The sequence below is a fragment of the Aethalodelphis obliquidens genome, unplaced genomic scaffold (genome assembly GCF_003676395.1).
Source record: "Aethalodelphis obliquidens isolate GAN/ISIS:26980383/991018 unplaced genomic scaffold, ASM367639v1 scaffold49, whole genome shotgun sequence".
Lineage (NCBI taxonomy): Eukaryota > Metazoa > Chordata > Mammalia > Artiodactyla > Delphinidae > Aethalodelphis > Aethalodelphis obliquidens.
This window is the reverse complement of record NW_020837993.1, coordinates 4,972,865-4,988,858: the sequence shown is the minus strand read 5'-3', so window position 1 is coordinate 4,988,858 and position 15,994 is coordinate 4,972,865. Positions and strand designations below refer to the sequence as shown.

General features: G+C 38.7%; 1 protein-coding gene across 6 annotated transcripts in view; it reads right to left on the bottom strand.

Annotated features, from left to right (window-relative positions):
• CHD2 (chromodomain helicase DNA binding protein 2) overlaps positions 1 to 15,994 on the bottom strand; it is a 126,184-nt gene that overhangs the window by 44,536 nt on the left and 65,654 nt on the right. For all 6 annotated transcript variants that reach the window (XM_027083152.1, XM_027083149.1, XM_027083148.1 and 3 more), the window contains 9 exons: positions 14,568 to 14,730; positions 14,076 to 14,228; positions 11,520 to 11,591; positions 8,325 to 8,474; positions 7,418 to 7,566; positions 6,300 to 6,396; positions 5,776 to 5,868; positions 3,511 to 3,681; positions 2,397 to 2,572 (listed from right to left, as the gene is read on the bottom strand). In XM_027083152.1, the coding sequence (XP_026938953.1) occupies positions 2,397 to 2,572; positions 3,511 to 3,681; positions 5,776 to 5,868; positions 6,300 to 6,396; positions 7,418 to 7,566; positions 8,325 to 8,474; positions 11,520 to 11,591; positions 14,076 to 14,228; positions 14,568 to 14,730 (1,224 nt within the window). The remainder of the gene's footprint in view (positions 1 to 2,396; positions 2,573 to 3,510; positions 3,682 to 5,775; positions 5,869 to 6,299; positions 6,397 to 7,417; positions 7,567 to 8,324; positions 8,475 to 11,519; positions 11,592 to 14,075; positions 14,229 to 14,567; positions 14,731 to 15,994) is intronic.

Sequence of the window (15,994 nt, the reverse complement as noted above, 5' to 3'; positions counted from 1 at the left end):
AAACAGCAAATACAAAAAACTCTTGCTGGCAGGGGGAATCTGATTTCCAGACTTGCCACTTTGTATTACTTAAAATGTCTAGTTTTCAACAAATATTACAGAAAACAAGAAAGTATGGTCGCTCTACAGGGAAGAAGATGGTTTTCAATGGAAATAGACCCTGAGGAAGTCCAGAAGTTGAACTTATTAGACAAAGGTTTTGATCAACTATTATAAATACATACAAGAACTAAAGGAATCCATGTCTGACGAATTGAAAGAAAATTTGAGAATAATATATCACCAAATGGAGAATATCAACAGAGACAGAAATTATATAAAGGAGTCAAATATAAATTCTGGAGCTGAAAAGTACAATAACTAAGATGAAAAAAATCACTAGAGAGGCTCAGGATTAGATATGAATTAGCAGAAGAAAAAAAATCAGTTAAAAGATAGGTCAACTGAGGGACTTACTTCCCTGGTGGCGCAGTGGTTGAGAATCTGCCTGCCAATAGAGGGGACATGGGTTTGAGCCCTGGTCTGGGAAGATCCCACATGCCGCGGAGCAACTGGGCCCGTGAGCCACAACTACTGAGCCTGTGCGTCTGGAGCCTGTGCACCTCAACAAGAGAGGCCACGACAGTGAGAGGCCCGCGCACTGCGATGAAGAGTGGCCCCTGCTCGCCGCAACTGGAGAAAGCCCTCGCACAGAAACCAAGACCAAACATAGCCAAAAATAAATAAATAAATAAATTTATTTTAAAAAAATATATAATCTCCAGGGAAACCACTAAGAAAATAACTTTTAAAATATAAAAGAAACAAGAGAATTAAAATAGTATACTAAAAAATATGTAATATAAAAGAAGGCAGTAATGGGGGAATAAAGGAACAAAGAAGACCCAAGACATAAAAAATGAACAGCAAAATGCAGACATAAATTCTATCTTATAAGTAACTGCATTAAATGTAAATGGTTTAAAGACTTCAATCAAAAGGAAGAGATCAATAGAATGGATTTTTGAAAAACATCTAACTATATACTATATACAAGAGTTGCAAGCTAGATTCAAAGACACAAATAGATTGAAATAAAAAAGGAAAAAGATACTGCACATACAATACCAAAAGAGAGTTGGAGTGTCTACACTAATATCTAACCAAGTTATAAACTTTAAGACATAAATTGTTACTAGAGACAAAGAAGGATATTTTATAATGAGAAAACGGTCAATTCATCAAGACAACAGATTATAAAGCATACACACCTAACAGCAGAGGCCCAAAACATATGAAGCAGAAACTGACAGAACAGAAGGGAGAAATAAACAATACAGCAATAATAGAGCCTTCAATACCCCATTTCCAATAATGGATAGATCAGGCAGAAGATCAATAAGGAAATGGAAGATCTGAACAATAGTAAACCAAATAGACTTAAAAAACATCTATAGGACACTCCACTCAACTGCAGCAGAATATACATTCTTCTCAAAATAACACTGAGGGTAGGGGAAAATAGAAATATGGCACACACACAAGACTGACTACAAACTCATAATGGTTAAAATAATACCCGGGGAGGGGGTGCGCTAATATTCTATCAATGTTTGTATACATTTACATTTTTCCATAATAAATTAAACAAAGAAAGAATAAAAGAACAGGTATAACATTTAGTGGGAAACAAAGACCTTGTGATTTCAAATACTGACCTAAAAGGACTATTTGATAATAGTTAAAATTTGGGTTAGACCATAAAGTTAATCATTTTCATATTTTCTACTTTCTTCAGCTTTTTAAAAAAATAACATGGCAGCTAGGGGAAAAGTGGTTTGGAAGCAATAATTTTAGATTTTTCTGGAGGGAAAAGGGGTGTGAATCAGACACCAACAAATGTGTAGTAAGTACTGACATAGAAAGATGCCTAAAATTGGTTATAAGTGACAAGAAGCTGCAGAACAGTATGTTGTATATACCAATAAACCAAACTGATACCAGCACTAACACTGATGGAAAGTAAACTGAGGTTACCTGTACTACTTTAATTTTTTATATTTATACCATTTCTTTTATACACATTGATACATATGTATGTATGTATTTATTCATATTCTTCAATAAAAACAAAAAAGAAAGTTTCAGCCCAAGTTTACCTCCAACAGCCTCTTTCCTCTTGGCTGGACTTGCTTTGTGAAATGTTCAGAACCCAGAACAAGAAGTAAACAAACAGAAAGAGCTCAACTGAGGAAAACCTTGGAGAAGGGAGAATCATCCTGGGGCCTTGGAGCATGACTCAGTCCCCCTTGCCTTCCTCTGACCTCCCTGTCATCAATGTCAGGGATCCATCAACCTGAGGCTTACAGCATGTCCTTCCAAATGTGAGGGGGAAGGAGAGCAGAGCCCCCACTAACCTCCGGATCTCGGCATCAGTGAATCCCTCCACAAGGTCCTTCCGCACACTTCGGGGGCGCCCTCTGCGCTTGGGCTTCTTGTCGTCATCAGAGTCATCTGTCTCACTCTCAGAGGCAGAGGATCTCTGGGCCTGCCTCTTAGACTCAGTATCAGAGTCACTGTCATTTGTCTGAGCCTGAAAAGGCAAAGTCACATTGTAGCAAGTGCCAGGTCCAAAAGATCTAAGGACTAAGACCAGCCCATCTTAACTCCTTAATACTCAGAACTTCCCATCGTATCAGGCAAGTCAATTTCCCTTTAAGAAAGAAGGAAGCAGATGGCATGTGATGAAAGAAGACCTGCTTGGGACAGTCATTCTGCCAGAGACATACTGTAATGTCATTAAGTAAACTGGAATAAAAATATTTGGATTGTGGCTTCATGCTTACTTCCTTGGGCAAATTACTTTACTTCTTCATGCCTTTGTTTTCCATTTGTAAAATGGGGACAATAGCACCTATAATACAGGGTTTTCATACGAATTAAATGAGTCAGTGAATGGAAAAGCACTAACTTATGCCTGACATACAGGGAATACTCAATGATAGCTACTATTAGCTAATACTGATTTACTAGGATCTCAGACAAACCTGAGTCTGTTATCTCCAACAACTGGGTAATAAAACAGTCTATCTACTTAAATGTTGTTGCAAAAATCAAATTAGATAGTGCCTATGATAGAGCTTTGTAAACTGAAGCACCTTTATATAATCGCTTACTAAGTATTTATGCCAAGTGCTATAAACAAACACTTAAAGGTGAAAAGAGGTTTGACTCTGAAAGGCAAAGGCCTTGCCAATTAGAACCAAACTCTTAGACTTACTGGTTCTAATCTCAAGGCCAAAATGTAAACTTCTGTCAAACTCAAAACCTGTCCAGCCATCTCACAAACAGCCAATCTGCAAAGATCAAATGGCTCATAGGTATGCGCGTGAGCCTTGTGCATTTTTCCATTTCCCTCTGCTAGGTTTCCTATAACTCTACCCTGGAACCCTCCACACATCCGGACAACAACATAAGGTGAACAAAATAAGAAGTATCAATACTTCCATATCTTTCATGTTATTTGTTCACCTTTTTAGTGGAACTCCGAATTCGAGGCAACATATAAATTTCTTCCAGCTCTTTCTGCCGCTCTTCCTCCTCTACTTTCTTCCTTTGCTCCTCTGGAATGATCTCATCCCAGTCCTTGTGAGGACGCTCTTCTAGTTCTTCTTCATCCTCCATTGTTGCGAAGTTGGCAACCTTAAAACAAATGGACAACCCATTGTCTGACATTTCCCTATTTCCCAAACACCATCTACTAACACACCAACTCAAGCACTGTTTTTAATCTAACATGCTATGAATGATAATAGGACTCCTGTGATATTACATAATCAAATAATCAATTTTCTACTCATCTCTCCCTTATCGCCCCCCCAACAAAATCTACTTGCCAAATCCTAAAGTTCATCAGAAATTTTACTGAAAAACAGGGAAAGATATAAAGCTACAAACTGCCTTATAAGTTTTATTGAAAGATTTGCTGTTAAATCATACATACTTTCTAATGTACTAATTAGAAATTTTAGATTTATTTAGATTATAACATTTGAAAACCTAATACTAATCCATTACAAACTTACAGTCCTATACATTATAAATCGCTACTGAATAGAGCTCATTTGAAACAACCCATAACTCAAAGCAGTAGCTATTGGTTACCTTATTCATTTTTATCAAAAGTATAGAAGCTAAAGGTCTGTAAGAATTTCATATGCTCAAAACTGCATGTTAGTCTTAGGAATAAAAACAAGAACACAAAATGCAAAAAACTGAAATAAACCATTTATTTCATATCAAATATTTAATATATTTAGACCAGGACACCATCATGAAGATTACATCTGTTTAAGAAGGGAGCAGTAGCCATAGAAGTGAAATCCAGTTGAAACGCTAACAATTCACCTCCATCCTCTGCATCCACAGACACATTAACTCTGATCCTAGAGCTCTGTGATCCACTCAACTCCTTCCTTTTTCTTCCACTAAGACAACTTCTACCTGTGGCCAACCTTGGACTTCATCACAAAATAATGCTTCCTTTCAAACACTTCTTCCTCAGCCCTTATGGGTCTACCACACATAACCATCAATGTAACCTCCAGGTCTTCCCTGCTTCTCTAACATGCATGGAACCAAACCATGATGAATCCATTCAACCATGTTCTCACTGGAATCTGGGAAACTTGCCACTTTGATGACTCTTCGATGCCTCCCAAGCCAATTCTCCCACCTTGGGATGGCCAACTGATTCAACTTCTCTGACCTCAAGTATTTCTGGAGCAAGTCATATGATCCTGCTGACTGGCTCTAATGTGAAGCCCCATCTTCTAAATTCAGCTCTACACCCTAAACCAAGTTCCTCCTGGCAACTCCTGGCCCCTGGATGGGACTATCCCAAATCTTTTCCACTTCTCAGCTAACACCTCACTTAATTTACTGGTAATTAAGGTCACCAGTTGGAACTCCTACATCTTCTCTCCCCTCTATTTCCTGAAGTGTATACTTTCCTTTTTCTTTCAAAGGCCAGTTCCTCCATCTGTGCTTTTGATTATATCTGTTCCAGTCTCCTCCTGGGCAATGTGCAACCAAATTTTCCTTCTTTCCTTAGAACCTTCAGAATTTCCCTATTCTCAATTTCTTTCCTCAACCTAGAAACGTGGTAACACCTTTAAAAAATTTTGCCTTGCTTGATCCTTCTATCCTCATAAATTACTTTCACTGTTCTCTTCACTAAGCTTTTTAATAATGTCTATACTCAATGCTGTCATCTCCTACTCATCAGGCGCGCAGCTTCTGCATTTAGTCCTGATCTCATTTAATTTTCTATCAAATACCACTAACTACCCCATAACTGTCCTTAAAAAAAAAATCCCACCAAGTCAAGAGCTTCCCAACTGTCACCTTCGATTTTCATACCTTTGACCTCTCTTTCTTATGATTCTATTAATGTCTCTCCCACAACCTCTCCACCCCTCCCAGAGCTCCACATTACCAAGTTCTCCACCTATCCCACTGACAGCTTATTCTCAGCCCTTGTCACAGCGACTTCTTTTCCTCTACCCACTGAATCTGGGCAGGATGGACCGCTTCAGTGGTGACCCTCATGGGGAGGACTATATGGTCTATACCCACATCATACTTGGAACTCTAGAGAATGATTTTGAGGGGTATGAGTCAACTTCGGTAAATAGAAAAGCAGAGTCCCTTGCACCCAGAAAGTACTGACAGGCATTACTTATCATTGGTTCATGAATCAATGCCAAAGACTTTCTCAGACAATGATTTTCATACCTTAAATTGTGACAGAAGCTCATCTGTTGCACTTGTCGAGACTTCATTCTCTCTGGTTTCAGCCAAGCGCAAAATTTCATCTATATCCATTTCCTAAAAGAACAAGAGCAACACAAACATGGTAAAAAGGCAAGCAGTGGTAAGCATTTACTGAAAATGACTGGTGCAAATAAACCGACTCTCTTCTCTGATATTCCATTTTCTTTCACACTCTCAGTTTCATGTCCTTTACATCTAATGTTTCAAACTACTATTTATACAAATGATAAGATGAAACTTCAGAAATTACGAGAAATAAAATTGGAATAAAAAAGACCAAAGACAAAATCCTCAAATGCTTTTCTCATTCTTTCCTAGTCAATTTAGTAAGAGCTTTTAGCCCTGTAAGAAAAAAAGAGAAACTATGTTCTGCAAGTAACTACTATTTCCTTATAAAAGCCTCAGACTCAGAATCACTTCCAGAAAATTTCAGACTCTCACAGATGATACTTATCAAGAAATTTTTTTCCCTTATTGTTGACTACCTGAGGCTCTGATTCCTCCCCTTCGAGTTCTTTGAAGAGATCCTCCGCTCCAAATTTCAAAATCGCTGTCAGCTCTTCTTTATTAAAAGGATTTGAACTGCAGAAATAAAATGTAGTTGTAATCTTTTAGGAATGTCAGATAACCTCTACGGAGTTCTAAATATCTATTCTTCATAAAGAGGTCAAATTACTGGTGAAGATATAAATTCTGCCACAAGAAAAATGATCTCACAAATATTTCATGTTTTTTAATCCACAGGATGAGTCTGCAGTGGTAAACCTAACCTAACAAAAGACTAAGAAATCAATTATTTTCCTGTTGATTCATCTGTTACATGGTTAAGCAAGAAAGATAATTAGCAACATGAGAGAAGGGAGTTCTCTCTTTGTCCTTTGACTCAGAAAGCTATCATTCACCATGAATTTTCAAACTCCTCATCTCTGGTCCAAACTAAAAGAACAAGCTTTTTCTGCCTAGTTTCCTTTTAATGGAAAATTATCATCATCTAATTAGGAAGGGCTCATTTGATCTCACCTGTAACACAAGTTGCAGGACTGCCTCAGAAGACACTCAACAATTTGGTCAAAATGTAAACTCTCTAAGAGAAATAGTTGTGTTTCCAAATAAAGCCAACTAAAACTTAACTACTTTCCTTTTATAGCCTTCTGTTTTCAATAGGAAAGATAATCTCCACACAAACTTTTTTACCAAGAAATAGATACCAATTCAATCTGGTGCATTCTCACTGCTGAAAAGTCCAAGGCAACATTGTGCCAGGATGAAAGCCCAATGGGGAGCACACAGCTGCCACTGCTGCTGCTGTGTCATATGTCACAGGCAGAGCCAAAAGCAAAAGGCAAGAGAGGAGGGCAGGAAAGAGAGAGGGCACATAAGAAAAGAGCTGATATGGAAAAAAAAAAAAAAAAGAACCCGAAGAAGAAGGAGAAACAGGGGCAGCAAAATAAAATGAAAATGCCATCTTCTTGCAGTTTTGGCTTGGCCTTTTCCAGGTAATTAATGGATTAATGTCTGTTGTAAAGCATCCTATTAGAAAAATGAATTATACCAAATGACATAAAATTGACTCTGCTACCTCCCCCATCTTTCTGGCACTTACTTGGACCTTCCAGAGTTGTTTTCCAGAACTGTCCGGCCAGTGGTATCCATGCGCTGAATCACCAGATGGTCCAATACCATCTTCTTTTTGGCCCGTTCTATGATCTCTTCCTCCACGGTCCCCTTTGTAACCAAGCGGTAAATATTTACCTGTAGGAAAAGGAAATGTTATGCTTATGCCTGATCACACATACAAAAAAGTTACCTCTGCCTAAAACCAAGGGGGAAAATAAAAAAATATTTGTTCTCTGCTATGGCATATCACTTGTAAGCCATCCATCCAAGCAGACAACTTAAGTATTGTACATGCAATGTTTTTACTATTCGCAGCACGTTACATTCTTAAATAAAATAGCCTCTAAGGAATTATTATAGCCTTGTTCTAACAATAAAAATGCTGCTAAAGAATGATCTGTCTCATTGAAACTGAATCTTTGGCCACATATGAAACTTAAAGAGGTACCCAGTACTAGAGCAGACTTTGAAATTCATCTACGAAGGAAACAAGTGTGTACGTTTCCAACATACCACAGAGCTAATACTGTTCGTGTGTAATAAAAGTAGACCATCTTGAACAATGTTAGAATATTTTAACAACTTTTCCATAATAAAATAGATGGAAAATTTCAATTCTAAGTCTATTCATCATATATCTTTGAGTAAGCCAGAAAGTTACTGGTGATATACTTTTCAAACAGCAAAAGAGAATAGTTTCATATCTATAAGCTCATCTCAGCCCCAAAGACAGCTTCTCTGTACTAATTAACAAACAGACATCTACCCTTGGGGAAATGAAGACAAAACAGGAAAAAAAAAAAAAAGCATTTTACAAACATCCTGAAAGGGCTGAATAACCTCCCCTGCCCCCTCCCCTCCAAGCCATATCTAGAGGCCCCCTCTCCACTGACCTGCTTCTTCTGACCAATTCTGTGGGCTCGGGCTTGTGCCTGCAAGTCGTTCTGGGGGTTCCAGTCAGAATCAAAGATGACAACTGTGTCCGCTGAAGCCAAATTGATTCCCAGGCCACCAGCCCTTGTCGAGAGCAGGAAACAGAAGTCCTGTACACAATGCAATATACTACTTTATGCAGTGGCCTTCTCAGAAACAGTTTCACAGTCCAATAAGCCCTTATACCTGGAAACCCCTGCAGGTGTGAAGAAAAGTGAGATATGATGGACAAACTTTATGGAGGCTACAAGAATGTCAGGGACTTGATGGCAGAGTGAATTTTCATTTGATTAAGAGGTAAGAGTCAGTGCAATGAACTAAGGAGTAAAGTAGAATCTGATAAGGCAACAGGAGCAAAAGAATTGGTGTTCTCTCCTGGCTAAAACTAGTATACAAGCAGTTAACAGAAACCAGACAAACTTAATTATCATGAGGATTGTTTCAGCAAGTTGCTTAGATACTTATTTCCTGGGTAAAGGTGGATTATGCCATGTAAGGCATTCAGTATGAGCAAGGAGACTTTATTGGGTAAATGTCCATTCATTTGTTAGGCTGGTGAGGAATACAGAAACACTGTACTAAGAGATCACATGACTGAACCACTGGACAGCACAGGATCCTCAATCACCACAGAACATGCACAAAGAAAACCAGAGCAGGTGTGGCCGAACGGCAGTGTGTGGGAAAGACCCAGGCACTGACATATTCCAGTTTCCATAGCAATGATAACAGAGACTGGGCAGGAACAGTACACCAGCCTGCATCTGAGTGCTCAGAAAAAAAATGGGCAGGAGGCAGAGAATAAACTCTGAGCCAGAGAAAACCAAAGCCAAACAGATTTCTATTTCCAGGGAATTTGGTCATGTATCAAAGACTGACACCTTTCTGGCATGGAAATGGCACTCAAAAACTGGTAGTTCTGAGTTACATTTTGATCAATGGGTGTATTTAACACATATACACAGATGCAATGAAAAGGTCTCCACATTCTAAATAACAGTCACATTCACCAACATTATGCCGTAGAAATAAAAATGGAGAGCTGTCTCACAAGAGCTTTAAACAATTCCAATAAAGAACTGATTAACAGGGGGGTTGAAGCATAGTCTGTGAGCCTTGGTGGAGATACCAAGCAACACCACACTCTGAAGAGAAGCCTGCAGGTAAACACTTGAGAATGAGACACCTAAAACTTAAATGAAATCTGGGGTCTGAATGATCATAAGAAATATTTTCAGTGTCACTCTTTATCAAAGACAATATGAATTATATTAAGATATTTGTGCCTATTATCAAATGGTAAAATGGAAATACTCATACATAAACATTATGAATATAAATCGTTTGGAAAGAGTGATTTAGCAAAATGTATCAAAATCGTTTTTATATGCTCATATCCTCGCTAAACATCTGAGAACAATAAAATGGTCAAATAAATGATGGAACAGGCATGAGAAAATATTAGAAGTAGTTTTTTTAAATATTTAATGACACGGGAAAATGCTCAGAGTAGAATTTTGAATGAAAGGCGAGCACAAAACTATATGCAGTATGATCCCAATTGGGCAAACATAGAAAGAAACAAAGGGTTTCTTCCAGGATGGATGGAAATGCACCCAAATAATGTGAATAGCAAGCTTTCTCTGGGATGGAAGTTTTCTTCTTTGTATAGTATTTCTTCTTTGTACTCTTCACCATCTTCCAAACTTTCTAAATGTGTTTATAATACTTTCCCCCAGTAATAAAGTAATTTTTTAAATTAATTAAAAGAAAACTCAGAGTTGCAGAAAATGGTAAAGAATCTCTATTCTATATCTAGCCATCGGACAGGGGAATCAACAGAACTATGAAGAAAGCCACTTTAGGTTTTTCTTGAGAAAGGGCGATATGAAACATTCAACTCACACTGTGTTTTAAACTAATAGTAGGGACCACAAAACCAATCTCAACAAATACTGAAGAAGAGAAACAGGTAACACTGATGGGGTGCTTGTTATGTACCAGGCCCTGCGCTCAGTGCTCTGTGTGGAGTATGGCACTTAGTCGTCACAGCAGGATTATGAAGTAGGGAGGGCATCATGGTGCTTTTACAGTTGAGAAAATAGGGAGGAGAGAGAGGAAGATGGAATTAGATGGTTATCAGTGTTTTTAGTAATTACATTCCTCTTCTCCTTGACCATTCAGAGCCTTGGTTCTGAAGAGATCAGTGCCCAAAATTCCTCAAGGAGAACTAAAATTTTAGGCTGGAGAAATAGGCAGAATACCATAGTCTAACTAGGCTTATGTGCTATTCAAGGGGCAGGAGTCATACCATTCCGGACTGACAGACAGACATTAAGAGTGTTCAAAGCTCTTGAGAAAGCAGAAAGTTAAGCCTGGTCTATTTATAGAGAATAGTGGCCCAGACTTCAGAAGCTCTAACGTTCTCTCCAAAACACTTCTAGTTCTACCTCTGGCCCTCACCACGGCTTTCTTAACTCCTCACACCACTATAGCCTTACTTACACTAAACTTCTTTTCGCCTCTTCTCTCACATCCCACGGTATTTAATAGTTTGATATGCACAAATTACAAGGTTACCACGGTTTCTAACTTGTCCTAAGTGCTCTTCCACATGTACCTTAAAAACAAAATACTTTATAATGCCAAATTCAAGTTGGATACTTAACAGATTAACCAATGTTGCTGTTAGCTCAAGCAAGGGAATTAAGCCACATCCTGCCGGGGTCCAACAAATCTGAGATATGGCAAACAGACTTTTTAAGACTCAAGTCAGCAAAAAAAGTATAGATCAGAACCTTCTGATGTAACATACATGTCAAAATTAATCCTACCAGCCAGCCCTCCCCAACCCTCGCCTTGCGGTTCTTCTAGGCCCAGAAATTGGGCATCTGAAAGCCACCAGAGAACCCTCAGTTGATACCGGAACTACTCTGTCATTAATCCAGACCAGGGGAGATAAACAAGCACACATATGCTTTTCTGGATTGACAAACAACAAAATTAAGAGGCATCTTTAGTGATTTCTCCTTCCCTTATCAGGTAGGAGAGTTGCACTGTGAAATGTTTCTGAAACAGAATACATTAAGCTAGAAAGGCTTTCCCCTTGATACAGAGCCCAAGCTGCCCAAATAACAAAGCCATGCATGCTATACCTCAGACCCATCTGCATTGAAGTGGTCCAGTGCCTGTTTTCGGATTTCTCCCTTGATGGAACCATCCAGACGCTGTAAAAATAAACCATAAGAAAATCATAAGGTAGGAAAATCAGCTACACTCAAAATAGAACACCAGACTTGTAACCTTCATCACTCCAACACCCACTGAGTAAAAATAACCGGAACACACTGGCAAAGTGCTGTCCAGGGGCTGTGCTCCAGCAGCACACCCAACTTTGCCCCAAGCTCTCCGGTTACAAACTCAAGGTCAGAAGCTTCTGATTCTAAGGGCCATCTAGGTTTATCCAAGGATCAGAATGGCCACCAGGACATAAGGAGAAAGGTGGCAACCCAAGCTGTGCTTAGAGGCTTTGCTTCTACATCTGTGTGTACCAAAGAGATTAGGAAATAGTACCACTGGTCACCTCATAATTAGCTCCTGCAGGAAAATGGTGCTCCTAAGCTACATGGTTAAAAGTTGCCCTGTTATTAAGTGCTCCATAAACCAAAAAATTATTTACATAATTTTGTTTGGAAAACATTTTCCCATAATATTGAAAATGTTAAAATTAAGTGAGTCATATATCCCAGCTTTTCTGAAAATTACACTCTAAAATCAGAGCAAAGTGTTCAAACAGCCAAAATGTATCTTCAAGAGAGTCTCTGGCATTTACTAGCACATACAATTCTTACATTAGACTATATGTCAATTCTAGGTCCAAAACAACGTCACCATAGAGAAACCATATAATATGTAAATACTGAAGAATTCCTACTTGTATGCTATATATAAAGCATTTCTGACTCTTTAAAATCATTCTCACATTACTTCCCCTTAATCACCACTTGAGATAAACTACCTCATTTTACCGAAGGCAAAACTGACCAGGCAGATGTCAGCTGACCAGTGATCAGTGACAGGGGAGGGGTGGAGTCTGTGGAAGGACCTACAGCTCAGCGCTCTGTCCACCAAACCCAGAGCCACCTGATCACAGGTAGAATCACACATGGGAACCCCCTTTCTTCTTTCTGACTACCAACTCTACTGAGAGCCTTGACCCAAAGGTAAGTCTAAATGGCAGGTTCACAACCAGTGTTTGAAATGAGAAAACCCAAATGCCCTCTTTTCAATATTCTAAGAGAAGACATTAGGCATGATAACCTGAGTAGACACCAGACTACTCATTCCCTAGAGAGAAAAGTAACATATTCTTATTTTACTTGATACCCAGATGATGAGCTAGACCTGAAAGCTCCCAGGGGTCAGATGTACTGAGAGATCACGGACTCTCTGTACCGTGTTATTTTTGGTAACAACCACGGTATTTAACTATATTCTAAGACAACTGCTGAAAGACCACACGAAGTATTGTGGATATAACAACGCCTTTCAGGGTATGCTGAAAGAAAACCTGTTACTGAGTTTTAAAGCTTGGCCTTCTTAGAGAGAATCACTGCCTTCAAGTATCTTCAGTATCAGCATAACTGCATGAGTCCATCCAAAATTAAAGAAAAAGTTTATTTAATGCAAGGCAGGGCTTCCCTGGTGGCACAGTTAAGAATCCACCTGCCAACACAGGGGACACGGGTTCGAGCCCTGGTCCAGGAAGATCCCACATGCTGCAGAGCAACTAAGCCCGTGTGCCACAACTACTGAGCCTGCATTCTAGAGCCCACAGCCACAACTACTGAGCCCATGTGCCACAACTACTGAAGCCTGTGCACCTAGAGCCTGTGCTCCGCAATAAGAGAAGCCACTGCAATGAGAGACCTACGCACCGCAACGAAGAGTAGCCCCCGCTCACCGCAACTAGAGAAAGCTCGCGTGCAGCAACAAAGACCCAACACAGCCAAAAATAAAATTAATTAATTTTTTTAAAAAATCAAGGCATTATAAAATTATTAGGCCAAAAGTCAAGGTAAATTGCACACGTCTATAAATAAATCAGAGATAAGTTTCCCATTGTCTAACACGTAGAAAAATATTATGAAGAAACTTTTTCCCCCTTATTTTTCTCATCTTACAAGAGATTAATGAATGAAGACAAAAACCCAAAATTATAATTCTGCAAAGTATATTCAGGGACGAGCAAGGTTTCAAGTATACTGTTCTCCTAAGTTCCCCAGCCTCACGGCCAGGGTCAGCTTCCTTTGGGGTGGAATATAAAACACTGTCACCTCTCTTTTTCTTTCTTTCTTAGGATTTGGGCTTCTGTCATCAGGTTCACACTTCCTTCCTCGCTACTTTTACCACAGGCTCAGAGATGTAAGATACCATCTAACAACACTTCTCTTGCCCAATTTTCCTTTCTCTAATCCCCATCCCTCGCCCACCAAAAAAGAATAATCTCCCATGATCTTGTTCATTACAGGGTAGCCTAAAGGCATGGAAGTAAAAATTAAGACCCGCCTGGAACCTTAATCTCAATTTGTTTGAAACAAGAAAACTCTTGTTTTCTCCTTTAGGATAATTTAGCAAGCAAAGCATACAACCTAGAGGGAGGGAGGGAGGAAAGGAGGAAGGGAGAGACCCCAAGTACCAAGCATCCTCACCTGGAAAGGATAGTGCTTAATAGTCAGGTACTCAGCCAGGATATCCAACATTCTCACCATCTGAGAGAAGATAAGGACTCTGTTCCCTCTTTCTCGAAGTCTTGTCAACAGTTTATCTAATAGAATCAGCTTCCCACTGCTCCTGATCAAGGACTGAAGATTGAAAAGACATTCTAATCATCATGTTCAAAAGCATACTTCAATCTGCCCTTCCTCTCTAATAAGAGTTCATATTTTTAAAATCATCTTTAAGCTTTTGGAAGACTTCTGCAATCTAGCTGACAAGCAATTCCTAAAATGCTCTTTACCTAGTATCTGTGACAATATACTTTCCAGATTTTTCCTAGCTATTTGACCTTTCTCACCTGTTTTTAAAGCTTCTTTTGATGCTCCTTGAAATTACCAAGGAGGAAAAGGAGCATTTTGATAAAAAGCATCTATAGAAACTAAAGTGTCTTTAAGAAAGCAATTACAAACAAGGTAAGCACACACCAGAAGAATCTCCTGTCCATTTTCCCTTTCGTTTTCTTCAGGAGGTTTAATGAGATAACAGTGGTTGCAGCACTTTTTCAGTTCCATCACAATATTAAGGAAACCAGATGTGCTGCCTCTTGTTCCTTTGGCAAGAGCCTTGTAATTTCTAGTCAGAATCCATCTGCAAATTAAGATAATAATGATATTATTAGATTCAAAGAAAGAGAGTTGGGGATACCAGCAGATTATAAAAGGAAATAGTGTTACTGAGGGTGGGAGGCGGCGGGGGGTGGGGGCGTTAAAAAGGCAGGGAGGGATGCTTTATTTTATATCTCCTGCCACCTAACCAGGAACCCTCACACATCTCCAGTCAGATTCAGACCATTAATCATTCTATTGGCTATTTCAACCTGGATGAACACAGGAATATTAAAAGAAAATAATAGCAACAAAATATATATATTCATAGAACATATATTACATATATGTATTTTATATAAACAATGACTGTCACTGAAGCAGTCTTTATTGTAGTATAAAAGTGGAAATTAAGCTGTCTCAAATTAGAAAATCAGTTAAATAAATTAGATATACCAAAGATAGAAGCTACAGGGACTTCCCTGGTGGTCCAGCAGTTAAGACTCCACGCTCCCAATGCAGGCGGGCTGGGTTCCACCCCTGGTGAGGGAACTAGATCTTGCATGCCTCAACTAAGAGCCTGCGTGCCACATCTAAAAGATCCCACATGCCGCAACTAAGAGCCGGCACAGCCAAATAAATACGTAAATAAATGTTTAAAAAAAAAAAGAAGATAGAAGCTACATATCCATTTAAACTGTTGTAAAAGGGTATTTTACATAATACAGTGTTCATAACGAGTATGTTTTATATCCCAGTTTGAAAATATTAGAACTGCTTTTTTTCTGAGTAGTGAAATTTCTTCACACTTTTAGCAATCACACTTTTAGGAATCCATCTCAAAGAGGAATTCTCAAGGATTCTCACCGTAGCACTATTTATAAAAGTATTTGAAACTATCCAAATGTCCATCACTAGGAGACTAGTTGAATAAACTATGCTACAGATCCACTATTTAGTTGTAAAAAGAAAGGACTGTCTCTATAAACTACTATGGAGTGCTCTCCAGCACAGCCGATTCCCATCACTAAGTGAAAAAAGTAAGGTATAGAAAAATGCATACAGCATGCTACCACTTGCAGAAGGAGGCAATAAGAAAAGTTAACATCTGCTTATATTTTAAAAATTAACAAATAAAGGAAAGATAAACATTAAGATTTTTAAATATAAAAGTAATTATTACCTAAGGAAAAGAGGGACTAGAATGGGGGAGAAAAGGATAGAAGCCAGATATCTCTGAACATACCAGGCATGGCAGTTTTGCCTTCAGAACTCTATAAATATTATAAATAATCATGAACAAAATT